At 40.1% G+C, this 25,809-nt stretch overlaps 1 protein-coding gene across 2 annotated transcripts in view; it reads left to right on the top strand.

The window, feature by feature from the left end:
- ODAD1 (outer dynein arm docking complex subunit 1) overlaps positions 1–23,855 on the top strand; it is a 66,457-nt gene extending 42,602 nt beyond the window's left edge. For both annotated transcript variants that reach the window (XM_069947641.1, XM_069947642.1), the window contains 4 exons: positions 233–396; positions 1,400–1,503; positions 5,012–5,105; positions 23,468–23,855. In XM_069947641.1, the coding sequence (XP_069803742.1) occupies positions 233–396; positions 1,400–1,503; positions 5,012–5,105; positions 23,468–23,551 (446 nt within the window). In that variant the 3' untranslated portion in view covers positions 23,552–23,855. The remainder of the gene's footprint in view (positions 1–232; positions 397–1,399; positions 1,504–5,011; positions 5,106–23,467) is intronic.
- The last annotated feature ends 1,954 nt before the right edge of the window (positions 23,856–25,809 follow it).

Raw genomic sequence — 25,809 nt, 5'->3', positions numbered from 1 at the left:
GAATGATTGACGCTATGTAGTACCATGGAATACAGTGCCCTTTAAACTGAAATATCTGCTCACTAGAGACTTTTAATTTGGTGTTAAAAACGTATTTTCATATTGTGACTCCTAGTGACATCTTTTCCATGTTGTTTGTATTCCCACCACTCTGATCCCTGCATGCATCTACATGTAAATAACTAAGTCGGACTTCTACTTTCTTTTAAAAATAATGATGCTCATTCCTTAGGAATTGATTCCTTGTTCAAGAAGATAAATTGTGACCGCTCTGTCCTGGATGAAATGTTGGGCTCTTCATCTAGCATTCGGGAAGCAAACATAATGCAGTACCTCGGCCTCATTGAGCAGAAAACCAACGAGCTTCTGGCTGCTCAGTCTTTCCTCGACTCTAAGGTACATAGAATAACTTCATCACCACAAGTAGAAACAGCACTAAGTAGGAGGCATGGTTAGAATGGATAATCCACCATCAAGGACAAGGCATGTTTTCAGTGTAATACATTCCCTTGTGTATACATACTAATAGCAGCACTGTGACCATGATACAGGGAGGCAATCTCACTCCAATTCTAAAAGCAATGTTATGAAGTGCCATCACTTCTATTCTTTGCCAAGGGTAAAATAAACTATATTCAATGCATTCCATCTGTCTGCATTGAGCTCATTTGGTTCCTTTAATAAGGGTCTCAATAACATGCATGCAAAGACTGGTAAAGCCTATTTTATACAATATGGGCATTATAAATATGAGCCCATAGAGCCTCCAACCTCTCCTATTACTTCTGCACTGGGGAAGTCAATAAAACCAACACCTGATCACCACTACTAATCCAGCACTTTCTTATTCATGAAGGGGTTTTGATAGATTCACAATTGTTTTATCCAAAGTATAAATGGCTTGCAATGAACTAATCATTGGCTACATAGGCTCTATGAGAATACCATACGAAAAAAGAATAAAGTCCAAATTAAATTCATTGCATATTTGCTGCTTTTGATAAACCTGTATAATTTTGGAGAGAACATAATTGTTTCTACAATATTAGACTTTTAATGATAGATGTTCTTTATATGTGTAATTGCATACTGCTCATTATAGGGGTCATTCAGGATTAAAAATAAAGAGATAAAACTTTCTTGCAAAAACAGCACCACACTTGTATTCTATTCAATGGAACTAAGCTGCAAAACCATGTCCAAACTGAGGACAAGAGTAGTGCTTGTTCTGAAAGAAAGTGGCCATGTTTTTTTTTCTAAGGACCGATAACCACTTTAATGTGGCATTCCTATATGAGCATAGGATAGCGGATATTATGCTAATCAGGGGGTGGGGTACAACTGCCATTGATTATGTCTACCTCTAAAGTTGCTTATTTGATGTGCTTTGCTCTTCCAGAACTATGATAAACCATATGACCCACAAGAAACAGCTCGTGTTCTGCTGGGACAGTTAGTCGACCTGCACCCGCCAGTCTTTGAGATACAACCACCTGGCACAGGGTGAGTTCTCCACTTAACACTATCCTAAAAAGTTTTAAAATAAGAAGTTGTTTCTATCTTTGGCATATGCTATATCTTTTATAAGAAAGTATTTTTTATTATATCAATATGTTTTACAACGTTACTGGTCCAGCTAGTCATTGTATCTGAAGGTTATTTTGGGTTATTTTTCAATATAGCCAAAAATAACCTCCAAAAAGAAGATCGCTCCCTAATACTAATGCTAGTCCTATTTTTATTATTATTATACTAAGGCACTATTAAAGGGGCTGTCCAGGGACACAGTTTTTTTTTGTATTTAGCTGGAGGAGCATTAAACATAAAAAAGAAGTCATACTCACCTACCCAGATCCTCTGTGGCTGTTATTATGTCTCCCAGTCCCCGTTTGTCACTCACTTTTCCTGATTCTCCGCAAGAACTGCCCCTTCGGCCAATCACTGAGGTTGGACCACCTGCAAAATAATAGCAGGGACTGTCAGCCATCTGAACAGCAGCTGTGAGGAATCCGGGTAGATTATGTTTTATATTTCACGTGCCCCAGCTGACAACTCCTTTAACCACCTTTCATTTCTTCTCTTTTCTTTTCTTTCTTTGATCCTCTTTAAAGCGACTCTGTACCCACAATCTGACCCCTTCAAACCACTTGTACCTTCAGATAGCTGCTTTTAATCCAAGATCTGTCCTGGGGTTCGTTCGGCCGGTGATGCGGTTATTGTCCTGAAAAACAACTTTTAAACTGGCTGCCCAAAGGTCGGGGCTTAGATTGTGTATGCATTAGGCTGGCACACCCTCTATATCCCTCCTCCCCGTCCTCCTCATCATTGGGAATGCTCCAGGCAGATTGTCTCCTATTCCTCAACTGTGTGAATACTGAACATGGGCTGGATTGATAAGGCACCTGTGCAATCTTCAGCATGGAGAAAATGTTCCAGTGGCATTCCTAATGATGAAGAGGGTGGGGAGGAGGGACAGAGGGGTGGTGCAAAGTTAGGGCATAGATACTCTAAACCCAGCCATTTGGCACAGGGCTGCAAGTTTAAAAGTTGTTTTTTAGGACAATAACTGCATCACCTGCCGAACAGACTCCAGGACAAATCTTGGATTAAAAGCAGCTATCCGAAGGTACAAGCGGTTTGGGGGGGCAGATTGTGGGTACAAGGAAGTAGTCTAACTTGTCCTGTTTTGTACAAAAAGTTACACCTGAAAGTGTCTGAAAGCACTTATTTGTGGTTTGACCTATGCAATCCTCAGAGACCTGTTTACAGTGTAAATTACCATTCTCCAAAGACAGACGTGTCCTAGTACATCTTTATTGGGAAGTCAATGTTCTTGATGAAACTGAGAAGCCTTTGATCGGCAGCACGCTCCGCACATGTTAACGCTTGACTCTATTTACCTAGAATTTATGTTACATAGTGCGACTGAAAAAAGACACATGTTGCAGCTATGCACGATTGTACATTTGCAAAATGGATGGATGGATAGATAGTCGGATGGACGGATAGATAAATGAATAGATAGAACAGTGTGAGCAGAATGGGGAAAAGTGCAGTAATGTGTAAAAGACTTCATTATCATGTAGCACGTGAGGAGCTGGCAGTTGTGATTTATGAAGCCGAAAACTTATTGCTGTGTAGACACAACATAATTATAGTTTATGTTTAAGCTTTGCACATTTTTGGATCGTAGCCGTCTATGAAATTAATTACATTAATTTTGTACATCGCTGCCTTTTTATAACGCAAGTAAAATATATTGAGAGTAATTTGCACATGGCTATCACAAATTAAGTTTCCCAAATGTTTAATGATATTTTATATTCATGGATTGGTGGAGTTAAATCTCATCGCATTCTCGTACAAAATCTGAGCTATGGCTCACCTATGGAACAAAAATCCATACACGTTTTTTTTGGTCAGTTTTGGTAGAACGTGATGAAACACCTGGGCAGTTTTGTAATAAGAGCAAACCTCTACTGGTATTAAACAATAGAAACTTATTTTCAGCTGTCTAATAAACTAATATATATTCTTAAATAAAGGTATTTTACTGCTGGCATGTGGTTTATCATGTTATCTTTCTGCCTCTAAAAAAACTGCTGGCTCTGCTGTCCTAATTACTGAACTTCCTGTCAAAAGTAATGGACTTCCTGTTTGTGCTGTACACTGTAGCTGGAAATTCAGCTACCCCCTCCCCCTATGCGGGAGGCCCCTTTAGATATAGTAGACAGCTTTTAGTAAAAAAGATGAAGTGGGTATGAGGATACTGAATTGGCTGAACTCCCAGCTCGAGTGTACAGAAGGAACAGGAAGTCCATTACATGATGCTTACAAAGCAGAATGCGTGGCATTTAAGACGGTTTGTATCTGAACTTTAAATATAGAAACATAGAAGATTGTTGGCAAAAAAAAAGACCACTTGGTACATCTAGTCTGCCCTTTAACTATTTACTGTCTTACTATCTTGGGATAGATATATGTTTATCCCAGGCATGTTTAAATTCTGTTATTGTAGATTTACCAACCACATCTGCTGGAAGTTTGTTCCAAGCATCTACTACTCTTTTAGTATCATACGTCAGGGTCCGTTTACACAGAAATATTATCTGACAAATTATCTGGCAAAGATTTGAAGCCAAATCCAGGAATGGATTTGAAAAGAGGAGAAATCTCAGTCTTTCCTTTATGACCAGATCTCTGTTTATAGTCTGTTTCTGGCTTTGGCTTCAAATCTTTGGCAGATCATGTCAGATAATCTTTCTGTGTATATGGACCTTCATTGCTGTCTTTTAGTGTGCGTTATGATGCAACTCTTGTATTCCCATGATCCTTTTCCATAATGTCTCTCCTGATCTGTTGTAGAACCTTGTCTCCCCCCTCAGCTCATTTCTCATCTATGTGGGGAGCTTTCTTGTATTGTATCATAGTATTGCTATGTAGTATTTATAGATTGTGTATATAGTGTTAAATGCCATAAACCTCACATGGGCACATTTCTCTCTTAGCTATGTAATTTACATCAGCTACACATGGTGCCATTTTTTTGTACTAATGTAATAAGAAGGCTGAGAATAACGCCAACTGTGGTGAGCTATCAGGCTATATACCTGATAGAAGTGATTGACATCGCAGATAGATGTGATCATTGCCTTTTGTTACAAAACTGTATAAAACAGGAAGATGCCTGTAAACAGTAGGAGACCATAGGCCATGACTGCACCATGGTTGGCTTTGGAGAAACTTGGGGGGACAACATTGTATGGACTAACAAGAATTTTTTTTGCACAAATTGATTGCCAGGAGCTATTTTTACCATTGAACATAATGCATGGATTTCCATTGTATATACAGTATAATGCAGATAGCATCCATGAGCAAATATTAGCTTGGGTTTCCATATAAATGTATAGAGAGCCTTATCTGCAGAGGCTACATATGGAAGCAAATTCTAATAACATTTCTGTACATCACGACTGGGACTAATGTTTATACTTTTTCTGTTATATAGAGATGAGTATGACAGCGATAGCGACTCCCCAACAGCGGATGAAGAAGAGAGACCCCTTACTCAGGCAGAACTGCGGGAAAGAATAATGAAAGGGGTAAGATACTGCATACTTGATATTACATATATTGAATGATCATGTCATATATATTCATATGTCGTTTCCAGTAAGTCAAAAGGAAAGAAGAAATGTAACCTAGACCTGCAATACATACACTCCTCCTCTTTATACATATCATGCATTTAAAATGTATAGTCTATAGTCTATGAAAGAAAGCTTATCATGTAGAATTGTGAACATAACAGGGTAAAGGGGACCATAAGGGCACATGCAAATTCCCCATATTATAGAGCTATAAGCACCACTGTATTTTGCTTCAACACAGCACTGACTTTTCTTCCTTAAAGGGGTTATCCAGCGAAAATCTATTTCTTTCTTTTAAATCAACTGGTTTCAGAAAGTTATGAAGATTTGTAATTTATTCTATTTAAAAATCTTAAGTCTTCCTATACTCATCAGCTGCTGTTTGTCCTGCAGGAAATGTTGTTTTCTTTCCAGTCTGACACAGTGCTCTCTGCTTAAATCTCTGGCCAAGACAGGAAGGGAGGCATTTATTAAGTCCGGCGTTTTTTACGCCGGACTTAAAAATGCCCCCGCAGCTCCGGCGGTACGGGGATTTATGTAGAGGCGGACTGCCTGTACATAAATCCTGTGCGCGCCGGTGCGCACCGCCGAAAACCTACGCCAGCTGAGGACTGGAGTAGGTTTTCGGCGTACATTTGGGCGGAACGGATGATAAATCGCGCGGACTCTGAGTCCGCGCCCTCCGTTCCGCCCACTTCCCGCCTACTTTCCGCCCCCTTTCCACCCCCTTTCCGCCCCCTGGCGTACTCGGCGGAAAGTGCCGATTTGCGATTATTTTATTCGCAAATCGGCCATTTGCGTATAAAATAATACGCAAATCGGCACTTTCCGCCAAAAATCATCCGTCCGCCGGATGATAAATGTGGCCCGAAGTGTCCAGAGCAGGAAAGGTTTCCTATGGGAATTCACTACTGCTCTGGACAGTTCCTGTCTCGGTTAGCACAGAGCATTGTGTGACACTAAAAAGAAACCAACATTTCCTTCAGGAGATGCAGCAGATGATAAGTACTGGGAGACTGGAGATTTTTAAAATAGAGGTAACAAATCTGTATCACTTTCTGAAACCAGTTGATTTGAAAGAAAAAGATTTTCACTGGAGTACCCCTTTAACAACAAGGCTTCTAGGACAGAATAGCGTCATCAGAACAGGACACAAGTGTTAAGGAATCAAGAACAATTTAATTTTATTATTAAACGTATCTACTGTATACTATACTCTTACTGACTGCCATATTATAGCCAGATATCAGATTTATGTGTGACCTAATAACCTTTTACAGAGTTATTCAGCTTGATTTTCTGTCCACTTTGGGAATTTTGCCATATAGAAATAGATGCGTTACATGGGAATTGTGGTGCAATGATGAAAGGAATACTAAGTTATGTACCTATTATAGGATTTTCTCCATGATAAATTATAACTTGTTGCACTTATGGAAGAATATTTCTTCATACTGTAATTGAAGGAGTGCGCCAATATTGTTTTCTCGTAGATTTATATGGATTCTATAAACAAATCAATGAGCTTTTGTCTAAAACTGCAGGCGCAAGGAGATAAAATATGGACTAGCAGCAGTTATGAGCACTGTATTGTCGATATAATATGGAGGATCTCTAATATGTCCATACAAATGAGGCCTTAACCTAATGTACTGTACATGATCATAGCACCCATGACACTTCATTCCATCAAAGTTTGGAAAAGTAAAGTTAAGGATGAGGGTCTTCACAGCTCGGCTCACCATGGTAAATATTGAGTAGAGTTTTAGTCATGGTTAGCTGTGTTACAAATCCATATCACAGAACATGAGGTGAAAACGTCATGGCTTGAAAGACACATGACACTGATTTAAAAGCCCTCAAAAAGTCCAGTGGTAGCAGAAGAGTCCTTGTACACCTTCTATCTTTTCGGACTTGAGAAGCAGTTCACTTTTTTTTTTTTTCGGCCCCCCCGGGTAGCCGCTGTTATGTATATTTACAGAACATGATCGGTGTCCCGTTCCCATCGGTCAGTTCCCGTCCCGCGGTGCCGTTCAAATCGGGCGCACTCACTTCCGCCGGCGCTGTGACTCCTCTTCTCGGCCTTGTAATTTGAACACCGGAAGTCACGCGCTTCCATAGCGAATGCATGAAAGCGAGTGACTTCCGGCGTATAATCACTGGTCAGAGAAGAGGACTCGCAGCAGCCGGCGGAAGTGAGCGGGCCCGATTTGAACGGTACCGCGGGACGGGAACTGACCGACGGGAACGGGACACCGATCATCTTCTGTAAGTATACATGACAGCGGCTACCCGGGGGGGCGAAAAAAAAAAAAGTGAACTGCTTCTTTAAAAAACAAATGTAGAACAGGCACTCTCTTACCGCTTAGTTCTTCAGTCATACACTTTAAGTCCCTGTTTACACGTAGTATGACACCAGCCATTCCGACACTCGGCTGTTTCACAGAACGGCAGGTGTCAGAGAAGATCATCCTTGCTAATACTGCAGTACCGGCCGGATGATCTTCGTTTCTGTTGAATTGGGATGTGTGCGCCCGCATCCTGATTTATCATTGCACACAATGGAGAGTGCGGCTGGAGCCGCACTCTCCTTTATGTAAACTGACAGGTCTGTGCAGCTGCTATTCAATAAATAGTTCCCGCCCAAAACTAACTGACTAATGTATGTGAAAGAAACGTTGTGTGAACATAGCCTAAGCATATATTCTACAGCCGCATGGCAACCTGTATACCACAGCAGCTAATAGATGGGTATTAGGACCCTGCAATAAGAAAAGCTTTGTTGTAATAGTTCTTATGGTGTTAGCTTGCAGTGCATCCAAGAAACATACAGTACCAGTGGTCATATATTAAATAGTGCGATTAGCATTAAAACAGAACACAAAGATGTATATCTTTGTGATTTTTTTCCTGCAAACTGAGGCATTTCTCTCCGATTCAATAGAAGTCTTCTGTTTGTCTAAAAAAAAACTCTAAAAACAAACAATCACGCCTAATCCAAAAAAACGGCAAAATAATCTTTTTTGGGAGGCCAGAGAAATGCCACAAAAAAGTTGTAAAAAATGCTAAAACTTACTTACAGTGACCAAACCACACAACAAAACACTATGAAACCTACCACATAAGTTACACAGACAGTGGCATTTTTGTGCACTTGATACACTTGCCCCTTCACTACCTTCGCTGGTTTATTTTTTTAAAAACCACACAAACATAATGGGAGGATTAATCAATACTATGGCGTAATGCTACAAATACATTTGCCCACGGGTGTTCTTACTGTCAAAAACAGCTCAAAATGCAGTGACAGAGAAGTAATAATCTTTAATAATCTTTCCTTTATACTTTTCCACTTCTGGCTTTGGTTTACTGCCCCAATCCTCATTTACACAGCGCAGATTTCCGAGGGCCGCCTAGGAGAAGAGAGATTTGTTTGCCCTTTACACTCTTCTGTTTTGGATACAATACTAGTTTTGGCTGCAGATCTGCCCTGTGTCACCGGGTCATGCCGGAAGCCCCACATATCTGTCTAGGTAGAGAAACTGTACACTTGAAAAGGAGGAAGAGAGCAAATCCTTTCTGATGTGATGGCTTATTACAGTCCCAAGTGTAGGAGCCTAGGGCACTGCAACCGCTGTCATTTCCAATAAGGAACTCTTTTGTGTGTCCTCTTTACCTTTTTGTCTCAATTTCTTTGGGGCATCTTATCCTGTGTGTCCCACAGAAACGGAAAGGGATTTGGAAATAAAACAAATCAGTCCTACTACAGCTGTGATTAGCCCGGGGCTGTAAAAGACGCCTCGGGGCTGTCCTACTTGCAGTCATGCAAGATTTATTACCAGATATCAACAGAAGAGTGTGCCACGGTATGCGGTGCAGGCTGATCTACTGATGGGATTAGGTCAAAAGTCCCTTTACCACTTATTATACCAGTGACCTATATAAAATCGCTAACCTATAGAGACCTTATACTGAGTAGTCATGATGTGAGAACAGACAGACCTGAAAACAGCAATAAAACTGTGTGTAATACCATATGTGCTGTATATATAGGAATTAATGCGACCATGGACTCAGTACAGTAAAAAAAGACACTGGAAAAATATATATATAGCATATGTGATCGCTTACTGATCAGGTGGTGAGTAATTGGCGGGATCCCCAGGATAATTAAAGCACAGGGCACAATGGAACTTTTGGACAGATCCCAAACAAACTAACATCTTGTTCACACAGACAAAAAAAACATGTCAAAGACTGTGTTCACACACTGTCGTATTACGGCCGCGTTTTGATAATTACGGACGCCAAAAATGGTTATGATCATTATTTGTGTTCATAATTATCAAAAGGTGGCCATCTTTTGCTGTCAAAATGATGGCTGTCCAAAAAGACTGCCGCAAAATGTGCAGACATGGCCCCTGGTGATGTTTTTTTTTTTTTTGTAAAACTGTATGGGTTTATGTGGTTTTTGGTGCAGTTTTTGCCCATGTTATTGTGGTGGATATGGGTTTATTTTTAGGTAAAAGTATACCTTTTCATGTGGTTAATTCTAATCTACTTTAAAAAAGACGCAATAATGGAAGCAGAGGGCTGCACATAAAATCCTAAAATCAGTTGTGTGGCCCTCCCCGCATGATGGTAGAGCCAGCCTTGTAATAGGCTCAGTAGAGTGCTGATTGACACTTGTTAATATTGTATATCAGCTAATTTAATAGGGCCTGTAAGACACAGCCCCTGGACAAGATTAGCAGTGAGTCTGGAAAAGAGCAGACATTTTAATTTTTAAAATCTGGACAAACTCTTAGGGGGAGATTTATCAAACTGCTGTAAAGTGAAACTGTCTCAGTTGCCCCTAGCAACCATTCAGATTCCACCTTTCATTTTCCAAAGAATCTGAGGAATCAAAAGTGGAATCTGATTGGTTGCTAGGGGCAACTAAGACAATTCTACTTTACACCAGTTCGAAAAAAAACACAACCTTAAATACACGTCCTTAAAGGCTCAGCAGATGTTTTGCTCCCTGTGACTTCTGCTTAATTTATTAAGGAAGGTGAAGAAAGGATAACACTGATGTCATCAGAATATATTAAGGTACATCATGCAAGACGTCTTTCTCCTTCTACCGCAAGAAAGATAAAGTGACAAATCAGGGATATGACTTCATGCTAAGTTGCCTCATTAGCAAGCGATGGCCTCAGTCAGTAGGAGCCCAGTCTGACACATCTCACCCAGAACAATCCTTAATAGATTAGATCATCACCTACAAATTTAATATACAGGGTCATTTGTGTTTGCATTCTGGTGTTAATTTCTCACTATGACTGTTGCACTGTACATATTGATGACATAAAAGGGAACAATACCAATCTGTCCCTAACATTTCATGTACAATTTATTGATTTTGTATTTTTTTTTTAGAATTTTTTTTTTTCCAGCTTCAAATCAGGCAATCAGAATAAATCTGTGGATCAGCAACCCTTCTTTAGAATCTAGTGACTATAACTTGTAATGTGCATCCAGGCCCCTTTTATTTTATTGAGTTCACCATAACATCTTCCCCTGGCAGAGAGCACCAGTCTCACTGCTGTTACAGTAAAGAATCCCCTTCCTCTAGACCCGAAGGATGCCCCCTTGTCACAGTTACAGTCCTTGGTATAAATAGCTAGTGGGAGAGATCTTTGTTCTGCCCCCTGATGTTTATACATAGTTACACCAGCTGTCTTTTTTTCTAAGCTAAATAACACAGTTAAGCATAAATCTGTTCTATCCGTTTCCTGATCAAAAGAAGTGCATACTTACCGCACAGTAAGCTGCTTGTGTTCTCGCACCCATCCCCAGTCAGCCTGCTCCTCCTAATGAATAACAATGGAGCCAAACCGCATTGGGTGCAGAATACTTAATATTCTGTCCACATAAAACATATAAAAACATACCCCCCTAAAAACAATTCAACATACAAGTGTAGGGTCCACTTGTCCACATGAAATAAAGTGCCAATACATAAGTTGTCAGGTTAGCAAGTATAGGTAATGCATAATTGATTGCAATACATATATGCAAACAAGTACCACAGTGCTATCCCCCACCCCAGTATGCTGCAGGTGAAACTAAGTAACCGGTTAAGGCTATGGTCACGCAACGTAAGAGACCAGCCGTTCAGTGACCCGTCCGAGTCACGGAATGGCCTGTCTCCGAAAAGATCATCTTTGGAACTGCAGAGTTCCGATGCAGGCGCATCCATGCGCGCCCGCATCAGAACTCTTCACTGCACACTATGGAGCAAGCGGCTGGAGCCGCTCACTCCATAGTGTGTACTGGCAGGCAGGGATGGTCCGAACCTGCCGAGGTTCGGGTTCGTATGAAGCCGAACGCTTGGCATCAGATTCCCACTGTCTGGCCTCTCCGTGCACAGCCTATGGCTATGGCTGTATCCCAGTTTTCCAGGCGGTCCTCCCACTGTATCCACCCTCTCAGCGGAGTGGGCAGACAGCGGGAATCATTTCCTTGAGTTCGGGTTCGTACGAACCCGAACCGAAGCAGGTTCGGACCGTCCCTACTGGCAGGGTTTTCTTCGGCCACTATTCAATGTATAGCGGCCGCAGAAAAGGGACATGTTAGTTGTTTGCGGCGCCGCTAGGGATCCCGGCCGGAGCGTATGCTATATGTATACGCTCCGGCCGGGATCCCATAGGCAGCAATGGCACGTATATTTTCGTATGAATCATGGCCGTTGTACAACGTCAGAGATGGGGTCTCTCTTGTTCACTCATTACATGGTGTTGCTTATTTTAAGTTGATAAGTCTGCGCCCCGTTCTGTAGGTGACAGTGAGGCCCATAGGTCAGACCCCCACAATCTCTAACCCTATTTTGTAGTTAGACAATAAAATTACTTAAATCATAAAATCCCTTTAACATTTTACACCTAAATTATCTTTGTCTTTTATTGTTCCTTTATTTTATTTATTTTTTTTACCTTTTTTGCTAATTGCATATAGCATATCAATGAAGCGTCCATTTGGGTTGCTCTCATTGTCCTAACAACACTGAAAATATCTTATCACATAATCTCAGTAAAATTCAGTGTAAAGTTTTTCGATTTCCTGGGACTCATTAATTCGCATTGTGGCTAATACTGCATTCTTCTCTATATTTTCAAAATGCACGTTCAAGACTGTACATAACAGATGCCTCAGTTGAACTGCGTAGAATCCCTTACTCCTCAGGCATGCAAATTAGCTTCCATGTAAGTGTTCCTACCACAGTGTAGGTCTTACCCCTGTTTACCAATGCAAGAAGGCACTAACGCATAACTGTAGCTGTGACTTACATTAACGTGTACCTGTCATCAGAGCCGCTGCAGGATCAGCGGTAAATTTCACTCTGCGGAAGTGGTTCTCCATGGCTACTAACACGCATCAGAACATAATGTGTGCGACTCCCATTGGATCACAATTATGCATTATGCTCTTTTGGGTGTATGTAGTCATGGAGACCTGAACTTCTGTTCGTAGAGTGGAATTCACCACTGATCTGGCAGCGGCCCTGAGGACAGGCATTGAGAGAGAAGAGAAAAGAGGAGCGAGGAGGGAAGAGTAGCTGTACATTTGTACGGCATTCCTCCATAGTGTTTCCAGCAGTGATCTTGCACTCCAACATTTATGAGCATATGTAGTTTTTTTTTATTACATATATGTTACTTTTATTTATTACATTACATTTTTACAGAAATGAACTTTTCACCCAAAACAGACGATCTAAAGGAGAACAACTAAATAGAATATTACCAACTCTTAAATTTAAAAAAACATTTGAAATATTAATGAGAAATCCACCTCCCTTCCCTATACAAACCCACAAATTACAGGCAGGTGGAAGCTCCACATCTTTTTTAGATCTTCCTTGTCAAGCTCCAAATTCCCTGGGATTATCTGGCATAACATTTTTAGCCTTGTAGCTCATTTTATCCCTTTTAACAATTCACCCTGTCATAGGATATTAATGTGACAATGACACAGATGAGCTGGCTGATAAGCGTTATCTATCCGTTCCCTTGTAGCCTTAGGAAAGCCCCCAGCATAATTCTTTCACAGCTTGATTATGTGATCCTGGCAATGCTACGGCTGAATTTAGATTGTTCACCATTTTGTCACGTAATGTAAAGTAATTTCAAAGCATGACTCAGAAGCCATGTACTAAAAAAATCATATTATAGCATTAGAATTATCTTTACAGACCACTGTGGAGAGCGCATCAAAGTAAAACTGTATTTCAAGTCTGCAATAGCCCTCGCTGTGACTAAAACTATTTTTTTCTATGATCTCTCTGCATGATTTTTTAGCACAATTATAATTTTGTAGTGTATTTTCGCACCACAAAAATTTGGACACATCACTTCTCTGTAACAATTTGACAAATTCAAGTCTGTATAAAATATTCCATAAGTAACTCATTTTTAACAAAAGGACTGGTAAGAATTTAGACGACCGATCGTAATATCTTTACTAGAGATGAGCGAACCGGGTTCGGGTTCGGGTCGATCCGAACCCGAACGATCGGCATTTGATTAGCGGTGGCTGCTGAAGTTGGATAAAGCTCTAAGGTTGTCTGGAAAACATGGATACAGCTAATGACTATATCCATGATTTCCACATAGCCTTAGGGCTTTATTCAAGTTCAGCAAACCCCGCTAATCAAATGCCGATCGTTCGGATCGACTCGAACCCAAACCCGGTTCGCTCATCTCTAATCTTTACTTAAAGGTTCCTTATACAGTTGGCAGCTTTTATGCACACACTTCAGGCTTTCTCCCCTGCATAAGTCGCGCTCTACTTCCTGTGTTCTGTCTTGGTTTTTCTGCTGTTAGAGACAGAATTCCCATTAACAACAGGTAGTAAATCTTAATCTTATATGCCCAAATATTTAAACTACATGATTTTCCTGCTTCCAGATTCTAGTACATAAGGCAGCTGTCTGACACTTACCATTGTCGGCCATATTTATTTCAATGGCTCTGCTATTTCTACATAGTGGAGTCATATAATTCTGATCAGCAGCTAATATTTAGAGTAGCTGCCATGTGTGGCGCAGACAGTAGATAGATGGGCTGGGAGTCACTCAATAGGGTCAAGGTAGGTTGTTGCAGCATATGTCTGCTTCAACACCAAAGGATGTGGCAGATGTGGAACAATTGAGTAGATACTTAGTGGCTTTGAAGATCTAGGGACAATATCCAGGTACACTAGAGTACAGTCTCCTTGGCAGCTTTATAGTGAATTAAAGGAGTGGTAGCACTTATGCTGACCTGTCGTTCCTTTTAAGTAAATGAGTCTGGGACCCTTGTTTGCATGTGACAGTAGGCCCCAGGGCTCAGACTCCCTGCAATCTCAAACTTATTCCCTATCCCGTAGATAGACAGTAAAATTATTCAAGTCAGAATTCCTCTTTAAGGTCCTACACCTTGATTAGTTGCCTTTTTTTTTTTTACTACTTCTGATAGGAGTAGGTAACACTTTGCCAGTCAGCAGAGGTGCAGTGACCATCTATCTGCTTTGGAGCCCATATACAGTCAGGTCTAATAAACTGGTGTAGTCTCCACTTTTTCTCCACTCAGGCCGTTCACTCTGTATACACTTCCATGCGGCTGCACAAAAAACTGACATGTCTATTTTGTGCGGCCACTATTCATTTAAAAGTGGCCGCACAAAATTGACTGTGTAGACAATGTAAAGTGGGGCTCCACACGGACTTTAAATTGTCTCCTATGGTCAATAGAAATGCGGGCACAACCAAATGTGCAGTACCAGCCGGGGTGAACTACACAGACAGCGGCCGTTCTATGACAGGGCCATGTTACAGAATGCCCATTGTCTTACAAAGTGTTAATGTGGCAGGCCTGGGATATGTATGCTTCAACACCAAAGGATGTTTTCTAACAGCTTATGTGGCAGATTTGGAACAATTGGGTAGTCGGTGGCTATGAAGATCCATTGCTTTGCCTATCATAGTTATGTCGATCATAGAATTGCTTCTGTCTTCTTAAACATGAAAACAATTCAGCTTTTGCCCCCAAGATAAATAAGAATAATTAAAAAAAAAAAGATACATGATAGGAGTCCTTGCCGGTACAATGTTTCCAGTCATTACAGCTACTATCCATTTATATTCATGGCTCTCCTCATTTGTTTCCCATCAGTCATTTTGATCATATTGAGCAGTATAATAGTAAAGATAAATCACCTATTTAGGCGAAATTACCTAAAACATCTTTTTTTTTGTGTATGATAAAACATTTAGCATCATATGCATCTCATATTTTCCACTCCATATACTGTATTGTAGATCTTTTTGCTACTCCGTAATGGCCACTAAGTAAGAGAACGGCCAATACAGAAATAAATGTGCTGTATATATATGAGAGTCATTACTTACTCAGCGTGCCTTGCCCTTTTATTTTCTGTCATTGAGAAGCATTTACAAAATGATAGGTATTAGATAGGCGCCCTATCTTTTCTCTATGTTTTCTTTGTCCGTCGAGCTGATAGTTTGCAGTATTATTTGCTTTTCTATAAAAAGTTGCGGGTCAGAAATGTACTGTACCTCCTATAAGATTCACTGTAATCCATTCAAAGCTTTCCTCCTTGTTCAGTGTTTCTATGACCTTCCTTATGTGCAGGTAATATAAATCAGATGCTATGGTATTCCAGAATTAATGTTTTATGATTAGACTATACGTGCTTTGACTTGGGATTGTTTAAAGGTTTTACAGGAAAGTTGGTCAATACAGACTATTCATAGTAATTTGGTATTGAGTGTTAGCAAGGTGGATGCATTGCCTAGTATTTTTTTCCTATACATCTCGTCGATACAAGAACTGCATAGATTTTATTTTATTATTGATCATGATCAATTTGGAGCCTAAATCAATTATTTTCTAAACAACAAACTTTGCAGTTTACTTAACTTACAGATCCTGCGGCTCCCCACTACTATTGAGGTCCCAGTTTCCTAACATGATCTCTGTAGATGGATTTTAAAGAGGAAGTCTGGCCAGGACCCCTTTTTCAGAATGCCCGGGGAAGGGTTAGGTAAAAAAAAAAATAACATCCACTTACCACACTTATGGCTCAGGCTGATATGTAGATTATTACAGGTGTGGTCTGATCAGGCGCTGGGGTCTACATTTAAGTATGTAAAATTCTGCCTAAAGCAACCAATCACAGCTCAGCTTACAGATCTGGTAGAAATTAAAGCTGAGCTGTGATTGGTTGCTAAGAGTAATTTACACCAGTTTCTGTTTTATACACTTTGATAAATCTGGGCCTTGGCACAAGAAGGCATAAATGTACTCATGTACCTGTTGTCCTCTAGAAGGGCTCTCAGGGGCTACTTTAGGGTAGTGTATCCCTTAATGGGAGCTGCTAGTAGTCAATGATCTCTCATCACTTCCATGCACACCATAAAGACATAGGTGGACACATCATTACACACCCCTGTCTGTGCCAAGGCCATGTCCAGGCGTTTAGCAGAAGGAAGCATGGTACCCATTATGTGTCTTGTCATTGACAGCCGGCTAATGTTCCCTTTGTTTGCAGTGGTGTAGTGACCAAGAAACCTAGATTGAAGTATCTTTAGTTTAAAATCCTGGGATGTGTGGCTAACAGTTGAATAAACTGTTAATACATTACCTGTGCCCGCTCCCGGTCTTCTTCTGCCCTTCGCTTACATCCTAAAGCCGCCGTGGTAGCTTCAAAGCGGGTGTCTGAGCAGATAGCTTATTCAGCCAATCACTAGCCAGGACTGCCGTGGGACCAGGAGTGTAGAGAGGTAATGTATTAACAGTTTAGGGCTAAATGATTATCGAGCCGTGTAATAGGTTCAGTAAACAAGCGCTGATCTAGCAGATCGGTGCTTTTTAACACTATTGATCGGTCCGTCATCAGCCTTTCTAATAGGCCTTAATGAGCCTATAACACAGGATGATTATCGTGCGATTTATGGTTATACCATTCAAATTTAAATGATAATCCTTTTTTTATGTAAATGCAGGCAACGATCAAATGACCAACAAGGAGTCATCCACCATTCGACTGTGCTGACACCAAAATCATTGTTAAACGTTCGTTAATCGTTCGCTGTGGTTCCGCATTCGTTTGCTGCAATTGCTCATTTGTTCACTAATAGTTCAGTGTTATTTCACATTGTTCCTTTATTTGCTGGGAACAGATGGAGTAAATGAACGTAACTATCAACTATCGTTCTGTGTAATATGGTGATCGATAGGTTTACGATAAACAATCTCATTTGTGATCATTTATCGTTAATTGTTAAGAATGGCTTTGTCTAATAGGACCCTACTTGGTGTTGTACTGCAGTTTCTATCTAAATAAATTTATCCTTTCATTTTAATATTGTATTATACACTGTATTCTTTGCTCTATAAGACACACCTGATGATAACACACCTAGGTTTTAAAAGAGAAAAATAGGAAAAAGCTGTTTGGTGCCACAAAACACAGTGAATGGAGTTTGTTTCTATTCATTTTGTAGTGGTGGTGATTTGTAATGGCAGCTCAGGACTCATTCAAGTGAATAGGGGCTAAGCAACAGCTACAGAAGGTCACCACTGCTACACAATGAACAGAGACAAGTTCTATTCCCTGTGGTATAGCACCACACAGCTGATTGGCATGGGTACAGGGTGTTACCACCCCACCAATCAGTCCACATATAAAGTTTTTTAAATTCCAACAACTCCTTATTCGTACATAGTTTGGTCAATAAATGTACTTGTAAGTTCATAATACAGTGCTGTAAAAAGGCACTGAGGGTATATTATAAACGGAATATACACTCATTGACAAAAAGAAAACACCAAGAAAGTGTTGTTGGAATCTAATTTTTTATTTGTAGTAATTTCTATATTGGAGCAAACAGATTTATTTATTGTATTTGTTTATTGGGGAACACAGTGCAATTAATTAGAGGATCTAGAACCCAATATCTATGGTCTATGTAGCATTGATTCACTTCCTGTAAATGTCTGACCCGGTTACTAGGTTTATTTCAAGGCAACATAAACTAGTGACAGCAAGGCTAATTACATAGTAACATACATAGCAGCATAGTTAATAAGCTTGAAAAAAGACAAGAGTCCATCAGATTCAACCTATTGAAATCCTACTGTTTTGATCCAGGGGAAGGTAAAAACCCTCTATGAGGCAGATGACAATTGCCCCATCACAGGGAGAAAATTCCTTCCTGACTCCAATGGCAACCAGAATAATCCCTGGATCAACGTATCACCAAAGCTCGAATGCCCATAACTTGTAATATTATATTGTTCAAGAAAAGCATCCAGGCCTCCCTTGAACTTATTTAATCATTTAGCCATGAGAACATCATGTGGCAGAGAGTTCCAAGAATCTGTGTCTGTGCTGGTGGTAAAATCTTCTTTCCTCTAGACATCGAGGATGCCACTCCAGTTCAGCTGTGTCCTCCTTATATATCGGTGCCCAAAACTGTACACAGTATTCCATATGTGGCCTAACCTTTAATTTATAAAGAGGCAAAACTATGTTCTCATCTTTAGAATCTATGCCTCTTTTGATGCATCCCATTATTTTATTAGCCTTGGAAGCTGCTGCCTGGCACTGATCACTAAAGTTGAGTTTACGGTCCACCAATACCCTCAGGTCCTTTTCAGAAGCAGTGTTACCCAGTGTTTTATTATTTAGCACATAACTACATATTATTTCTATGGCCCAAATGCATAACCTTACATTTATTCACATTAAACTTCATTTGCCATTTATCTGCCCAAGCCTCCAGCTTCTCTAAAATAATTCTGTAATATATTATCCTCCTCTGTGGTGATTACTTTACCCAGTTTAGTATTAACTGCAGAGATGGAGATTCTACTCTGTAGCCCCTCTACAAGGTCATTAATAAATATATTACAACAATGTATTACTGTGTATAGGCAGACAGCTGTCAATCAGCGACAGATAGATGGGGAAGCAGTGTGGTGCTGCGCTTGGTCTCTTACATATACCAGGAATGGCTGCATTACACAATGTAAGTAATAAATTATTGTAATCAGCTTCCTTGTCACTAGTTTACCATACCCTTAGGGTGGCATAGACCTAGTTACTGGTTGCCTTTAGAAATGCAAGAAAATTATATGATTCCACAATACCCACCATCTCTTTAAGAATCCATCACAACCAATTTACTGCCTTTTTTTGCGACCACTTTTTCTATCAGTTGATTTTGTGGAAGGAGATGATGGCGAAAGTATTAATACTTTAAATTTTAATGACTTTTGCCTGTATTTACGCTAAACATACACCAGATCTTTCATGCTTTACTTTCTTCCCTAATCCCATCTTTAACAATATCTGCTGTTTTACCATTACCTATAACAGCACTTTTCTTGGATTAAGAAAAAGCATTTTCTCTAGGAATAACGCCATTCATCTCCAATGGCACCGTCTTGGTATTGCAACTCAGCTCCATTAACTACATTTGCAATAAGCTGCAATACCAGACACAACCTACACACAAAAGCTGGATTATTCTTGGGAAAAATCACCCCTATACCATGAATGGTAAATGTTTTCAGTTACAAATATAGCTAATTTTTTCATCTTTTTTCTTTGGCTACAAAAGTAGATAATAGCCTAGAGGTTCACGTTTGAGGTTGTTTACTTATTTCTATCCCATTTTGTCCATAATTTATTCTATAGCGCAGCTCAGTAGTCTGGTTTCTAAATAATTTTTGCATCAATCCCATCTCCGTACAGTTTTGCTGGCAATCATTAATTTTCTATTTCCATGTGAGGATGGATTTGCATTCTTCTGTATTTCATCAACATATTTATTACCATAATGTTTCCTTCTATGTATTTTCTTCCCTTGGTCTATGCCATGTTGATAAGCATTGCTTGGCAAGGGTAGAAGGCGGATAGTTTTCTATTTGCAAAGTGAATCAAGCGGTGCTTGTTTCTGTGTATATTTGGAGTATAACGGTATGAAAGCAGACCCGATGCCATGACCGCATCTCCTGGGCTCTGAACTGGCCTTCATTATTGCCACAAGGAATGTGCAGATTGATAATGCATGCACTCATAAGGCCGGAATTTGTAATGTTTATCCTCATTGTTTCCCGCTCTTCCCCAACATTTACTTGCTGCTTATAGCTTAGAAATGGGCTTATCAGAATTACAATGAATATGGTAACTTGTATATGTCCTCAATCTTCTGACATTTGATTAAAATCAAATGGTTATTTCTCCATTCTGTCGACTATATTATTGTGTTTTCATTCTATTTTCTTTCTTTATGGAAAGTCAGAAGCATTCAAGAAAGTACTATATTTGACTAACATATTGGCACATTGGTATATAGGGGGACATTTATCATTACTGCTCCCCTGCCCCTTCTCCCTGGCGTACGCCTGCCATATTCCACGCTCACCCGATGAGCGGGCGGGGGAGACTCAGAGGGGCATGGCAAGGCAGGGAGGCGGCATGGCTTCCTCCCGCCACTCATTTATCATGATTTATGCCTGCTCACAGGCGTAAATCATGATAGAAATTGACACTTGCTGAAAGCAGGTCTAGATTTGTTGTGCGGGGCGCAGAGTCAGGCGCACGGCCGGTCAGATTCACTAAGAGGCATGTGCCTCCTAATGAATTTGGCCGGGGAAAGGGGACGGGGCCTAATTTAAGACTGGCATACAAGTATGTCGGTCTTAATAAATCCCCCCATAGTGTTCACTTTTCAACCCATCCCTTCCTGATTGGTATGTGATTAGAAGGCATTCTATGGGTTAATTATACCACTTGTCAAGAGGTCATATCCTCAAGCTTTATATTGTGAGCTGTGCAAAAAAGTCTAAGAACTGGATGATAGCCATTGCTACTTTATTGAAAAGTTCTATGATGCAACTGATTTATCTTTCCTTGCCAGTTGTTACAACAATACCTCCCTCCTGTACCACTCAGTGCATTGGTTGCCCATTCAGTTAAGAATTCATATCAGGCTACGCTGAGATCCGTTGCAATTCTGATATACAGCCAGGGATAGAGTTCATACATATTAAATCAATGGTGGGGTATCCTGATAATAGTCAGTGGTGGATAGGGCCTCCAAACGGATCAGAAGTGATGTGTGAGAGTAGCTCCCCTTCCTGTCCATTGGAAACAGGACTAGACAAGTTCTTAGACCAAAATAACTTAAATGCATATGTATAGAACCTATCATCCCTCCCCCTTCCCTGTATCCATTCCCTCCTTGGCTGAACTTGATGGACATGTGTCTTTTTTCAACCGTATTAACTATGTAACTATATGTAACTATGGAATTCCCATTCATAATTGGTCAAGGGCAACCTCCGAGCAGGAAAAAGGCTGACAGTTATCCTAAATACTGTCTACCTAATGGACTGTAAAATTAGGGATAATGAATAAGGACTCACAGTAAGTGCCCCAAGTATATATACTATATTGCTAATGTGGCTAAAATTCTTTCTACCTTTATGCTTATAAGATGGTGTTTGATACGGGCTACTTGTGAATGATACAGCTGTATAAAGCCTTGGACAAACAGGGTTGGATAGAAAGCCAACAACATCCCTATTTGACAAGGGCTACTGTTTTCTTGATCACATCTCAGTATGCAAAGACTGACAAGAAAATCTAGACAGAAGTACCTGTTGTTGAAGGTTAGAAGAGCACTTTCTGATATTGTAGCCAAAAACACATCTTGGTGTAATGCTCCCCTGATGGTTTTCACTGATACTGGTTGCCCTTAAACATACTACAGTAAATTAAAGGACCATAGTTTTATGGGGGGGTTGTCTAAAATTCAATTAATTGCTCTTCTGTTCCTAGCATCAAGCTTTGATTTTTGACCACAGCTACTTCTGTCTGCAGATGTTTTTGCCTTTTTTTGCTCACTATGGGGGATATTTATTAAGACCAGAGTACTGGTATGACAATCTTAAATTGGATCCCACCCCCAATTACCCCGCTAGATTCACTAAGGGTTCTATTACACTGAGCGATTTTTAACGATTAACGACTAACGATAAACGATCGCAAACTAGATTGTTTATCGTTAACCTGAAATCGTTCACCATATTACACAGAACGATAATCGTTAGTTATGATCGTTACTATGATCGTTATTGCGATCGTTACTATGATCGTTTATTCCTTCCAGAAAAACAATAAAAACAATGTGCAATTACACTGAACGATTAGTGAAAAAACGCGGAACTTGAGCGAACGAATGTAGAATTACAGAGAACGATTAGTGAACGATTAACGATAATTTTAGGTTCAGATCTAAATAAACGATCAACAACATACAAACGATTTTTCGATCGTTGCCTGCAATTACACAGAACGATTATCGTTTAAATTCGAACGATTTAACGATTATTCGCATGATAATTGTCCCGTGTAATAGGGCCCTAAGAGATGCACTAATCTGGCAGGACCTGCACTTGGCACAGGAATTACGCAAAAATTTAAACCTGCTCCTAAGGTGTAAATTTTTGCCCGGTTTACACCTGTTTTCAGGCATAAGCCTTGATAAATTAGGTGCAGGTGGAGGCCACATCTGCTACCCACCTTGCCGCGCTGCCCTAGCCCGTCCATCAGGCGAACGTGGATTACGGCTGGCATACACTATGAAAAAGGGGCGCATCTTAATAGATGCTCCCTTTGTGTGATCAAGGAAACAGTAGACCTCAATACACCCATCAGCTGTATAACATAGGTTACAGAAGCCCCTAGCAGGCATACCTACCATTCTCATTTGGATATCTGTCGTTGTACTATATCTTCTTTGTACTATAGCTCAAGCCATGAGACTGGCGATCGCAGGTGTGTCAGGAAGCGCTCAACTTGATAGGTTTTGTAGTTCTTATGTCCAACTCTTACATTTACATTCTACACACAATACATATGTACCTGTATCTAGAAGCAACCGTGACATTCCTATTTGCTGCTTTACTTTCAGTTGTGGCCTGACCTTTACTTTACCTTTTGGCTCCTTGTCATCTGCTTTGCCTTAGGCTCTGCCCCATACCCAATGTCCTTTAGGTATAGTTTGACCAGATAATAGAGCAGCAGGTACATGCCCTGGGGGTAAGCACAACACTGGTGAATATTTTCAGCTTAGTAGGAAAAGGCTACTACAATTCTCTTGGATCACTAAGCACATATAGTAGGCTTCTCTTACGAATTGTGAAAGTCCCAGCATAAAATTGCTTCATAATCCTTTGCTTTTTTTTTTTTTATAGGTTTTGAAAAAGGAAGTGAAGGCTCGGAAGAAAGGATTTCCAAGTGAAACTTCCCTTTCCAAGATGACAACAACAAAGAAATGAGAGCAACTAATACAATAACTAGGAAACTGAATGAGGCTCTGTGCACACTGTATTCTGTCCGTATACATCTGTCTCCCAAGGGATTAGGTATAGGCATACACTCACATACTGTATGTCACCCATTGACTGACATTGTAACATAAATCCAATCAGACTCAATGTGCACAGAGTCTTATACATATTTATGTGACAAAATATAAGAAATTAGGAGAAAGGGAGTAAACTTTTTCTCTTTTATATTATCTAAATGTTCATATCAGACTACTGAATCATCTTTATAAATTAAACTACTATAACAATATCATATTCTGAGTGTTTATTATAAAAGAAAATTCTATATAAATGCAAAAGTAAAATCTTTTAGACTGCATATTAGAGAGGTAATATATACTTAAGGGGGGAAATTTATCAAACATGGTGTAAAGTGAAACTGGCTCAGTTGCCCCTAGCAACCAATCAGATTCCACCTTTAATTTTTCAAAGAGTGTGTGAGGAATGAAAGGTGGAATCTGATTGGTTGCTAGGGGCAACTGAGCCAGTTTCACTTTACACCATGTTTAATAAATCTTCTCCTTAGAGGGGTATTTCAGTGTTAAAAAAAAATAATATGCCTCTGGAGTGGGGGAAATGAGGGGGAAAAAGCATACTTATCTAGACCCAGTCCCAGTGTGATGATCTCCACCCCCTCTGTGACGTGGCTCAATTGATTCTTCCTGGAGCGTCACAGAGGGGAGGGGGCCACACTAGGGCCCGCCCTCAGTGCTTCATGTCGGGCCGGTGCTCAGGAATAGACAAGTGCCATGCTCAGGAACTGGACGGCGGTTCAAAAAGTACAGCGCCACAGGCATCCCCGCACCAGCGTCGGTCTGTTAATGTAAAAAGCCTGACCTGACCACCCCTTGCTAACGTCAACCCTGGCTTCATATCCTGGGACACAGGAAGCTGGGAGAACTGGGGGCCGCTTCATGGTTTACACTGAATTACTAAGTAAATATGAGACAAACCTCTTCTCTTCTGTTATTTATACGAGGAAAACATTTTAAAAGTAAAAGATAATATTTAAATGCTGCCAGCTTATGCATCCAGTGAATCAAGCAATGCAGAAGATCAAGCAAGTCGTTTGCCACAAATTAATAAAATGTTGATGCACTGTTAGAACTTGATTTATTCTGAAAATATAATCCCTGTTGTATATTTTAGGACCAGAAGCACAATTTAATTTTCAGGATTTAGAATAAATGGCTGTAAGAAACTATGTATCTACTTTCACTATAGCTGATGCAAGAGTGACCCCCAGTGCACACAGCGAGATGTTACCATCAGTACAGGCCGCTAGTATTATAAGTGAGAATAACATCATACTGAATAAGCTGACAATAATATATTAGTTTTAGTATAGCAAATCTTTCTGGAAAGATAAATGATCTTCTTTGTCATTTACATTTATGTTTTCGCTCCAGTGCTTCCTGTTACTCTTCTTTTTTCTTTCATTTTTGATATTTAGTTAGTCTTTAGATCTGTCGACTGTTCCTCCCGTGACTGCTCTCCCATGCACTGAACAGGAGGCGGCATGACTTGCAAGGAGACTGTGCTATTGATGCTACCACCTACTGACTGCACTAGTTATGTCTCCTCTACAAAGTCATAAGGGAACTGGGACTTTGTTCTCTTTATTTTCTTTAGTTTTAGGCGCAAAAATAATGAAAAACATCATCAAAACTGTTTACAAAGCTTCAGAATGATAAAGAGGATAACAGTACTTGGCGAAATCACGAGGGCATGTCTCAGCCTCACCTCATCTTCTCTCAAATGGCAGCGGCCTGGAAGTTATCCTGATGCTATTAGTGGGGGGCACTGTATTAATGGAGGTCAATGTGCGGGGAGTAGGCACTGGTAACTGATGCCACAATGAACACTTGGCAGGGCCAAAGTCAGTAGTAATAAAGACCAGACTTCAGTGCAAGATGAAAGTTTGGATGTTCTGCGGGCGCCCCACCGGAAAATGATGATGGCAGATGCCAAGGAGGATTAGATGTAGCAATTTTGTGATTACATAAAATTGGGCTATGTGTTTAGAGAGTGGATTGCTCTTTTTCATCAGGTCCATAATATAAGTACCTTCTACAAAATGGGAAAATAGAAGCCACACTCCTATTAAAGGTCACAAAGTTTGATTTGCTAAGGACATAAAAATCTTTTTTAATTACATTCACTAATCACCTACAGATCAACACGTGATGTGTGCAACAGTGTATCTA

The sequence above is a fragment of the Dendropsophus ebraccatus genome, chromosome 12 (assembly GCF_027789765.1).
Source record: "Dendropsophus ebraccatus isolate aDenEbr1 chromosome 12, aDenEbr1.pat, whole genome shotgun sequence".
Taxonomy (NCBI): domain Eukaryota; kingdom Metazoa; phylum Chordata; class Amphibia; order Anura; family Hylidae; genus Dendropsophus; species Dendropsophus ebraccatus.
The sequence above is the reverse complement of the archived record's forward strand: the minus strand, read 5'-3'. Positions and strand labels throughout refer to the sequence as shown.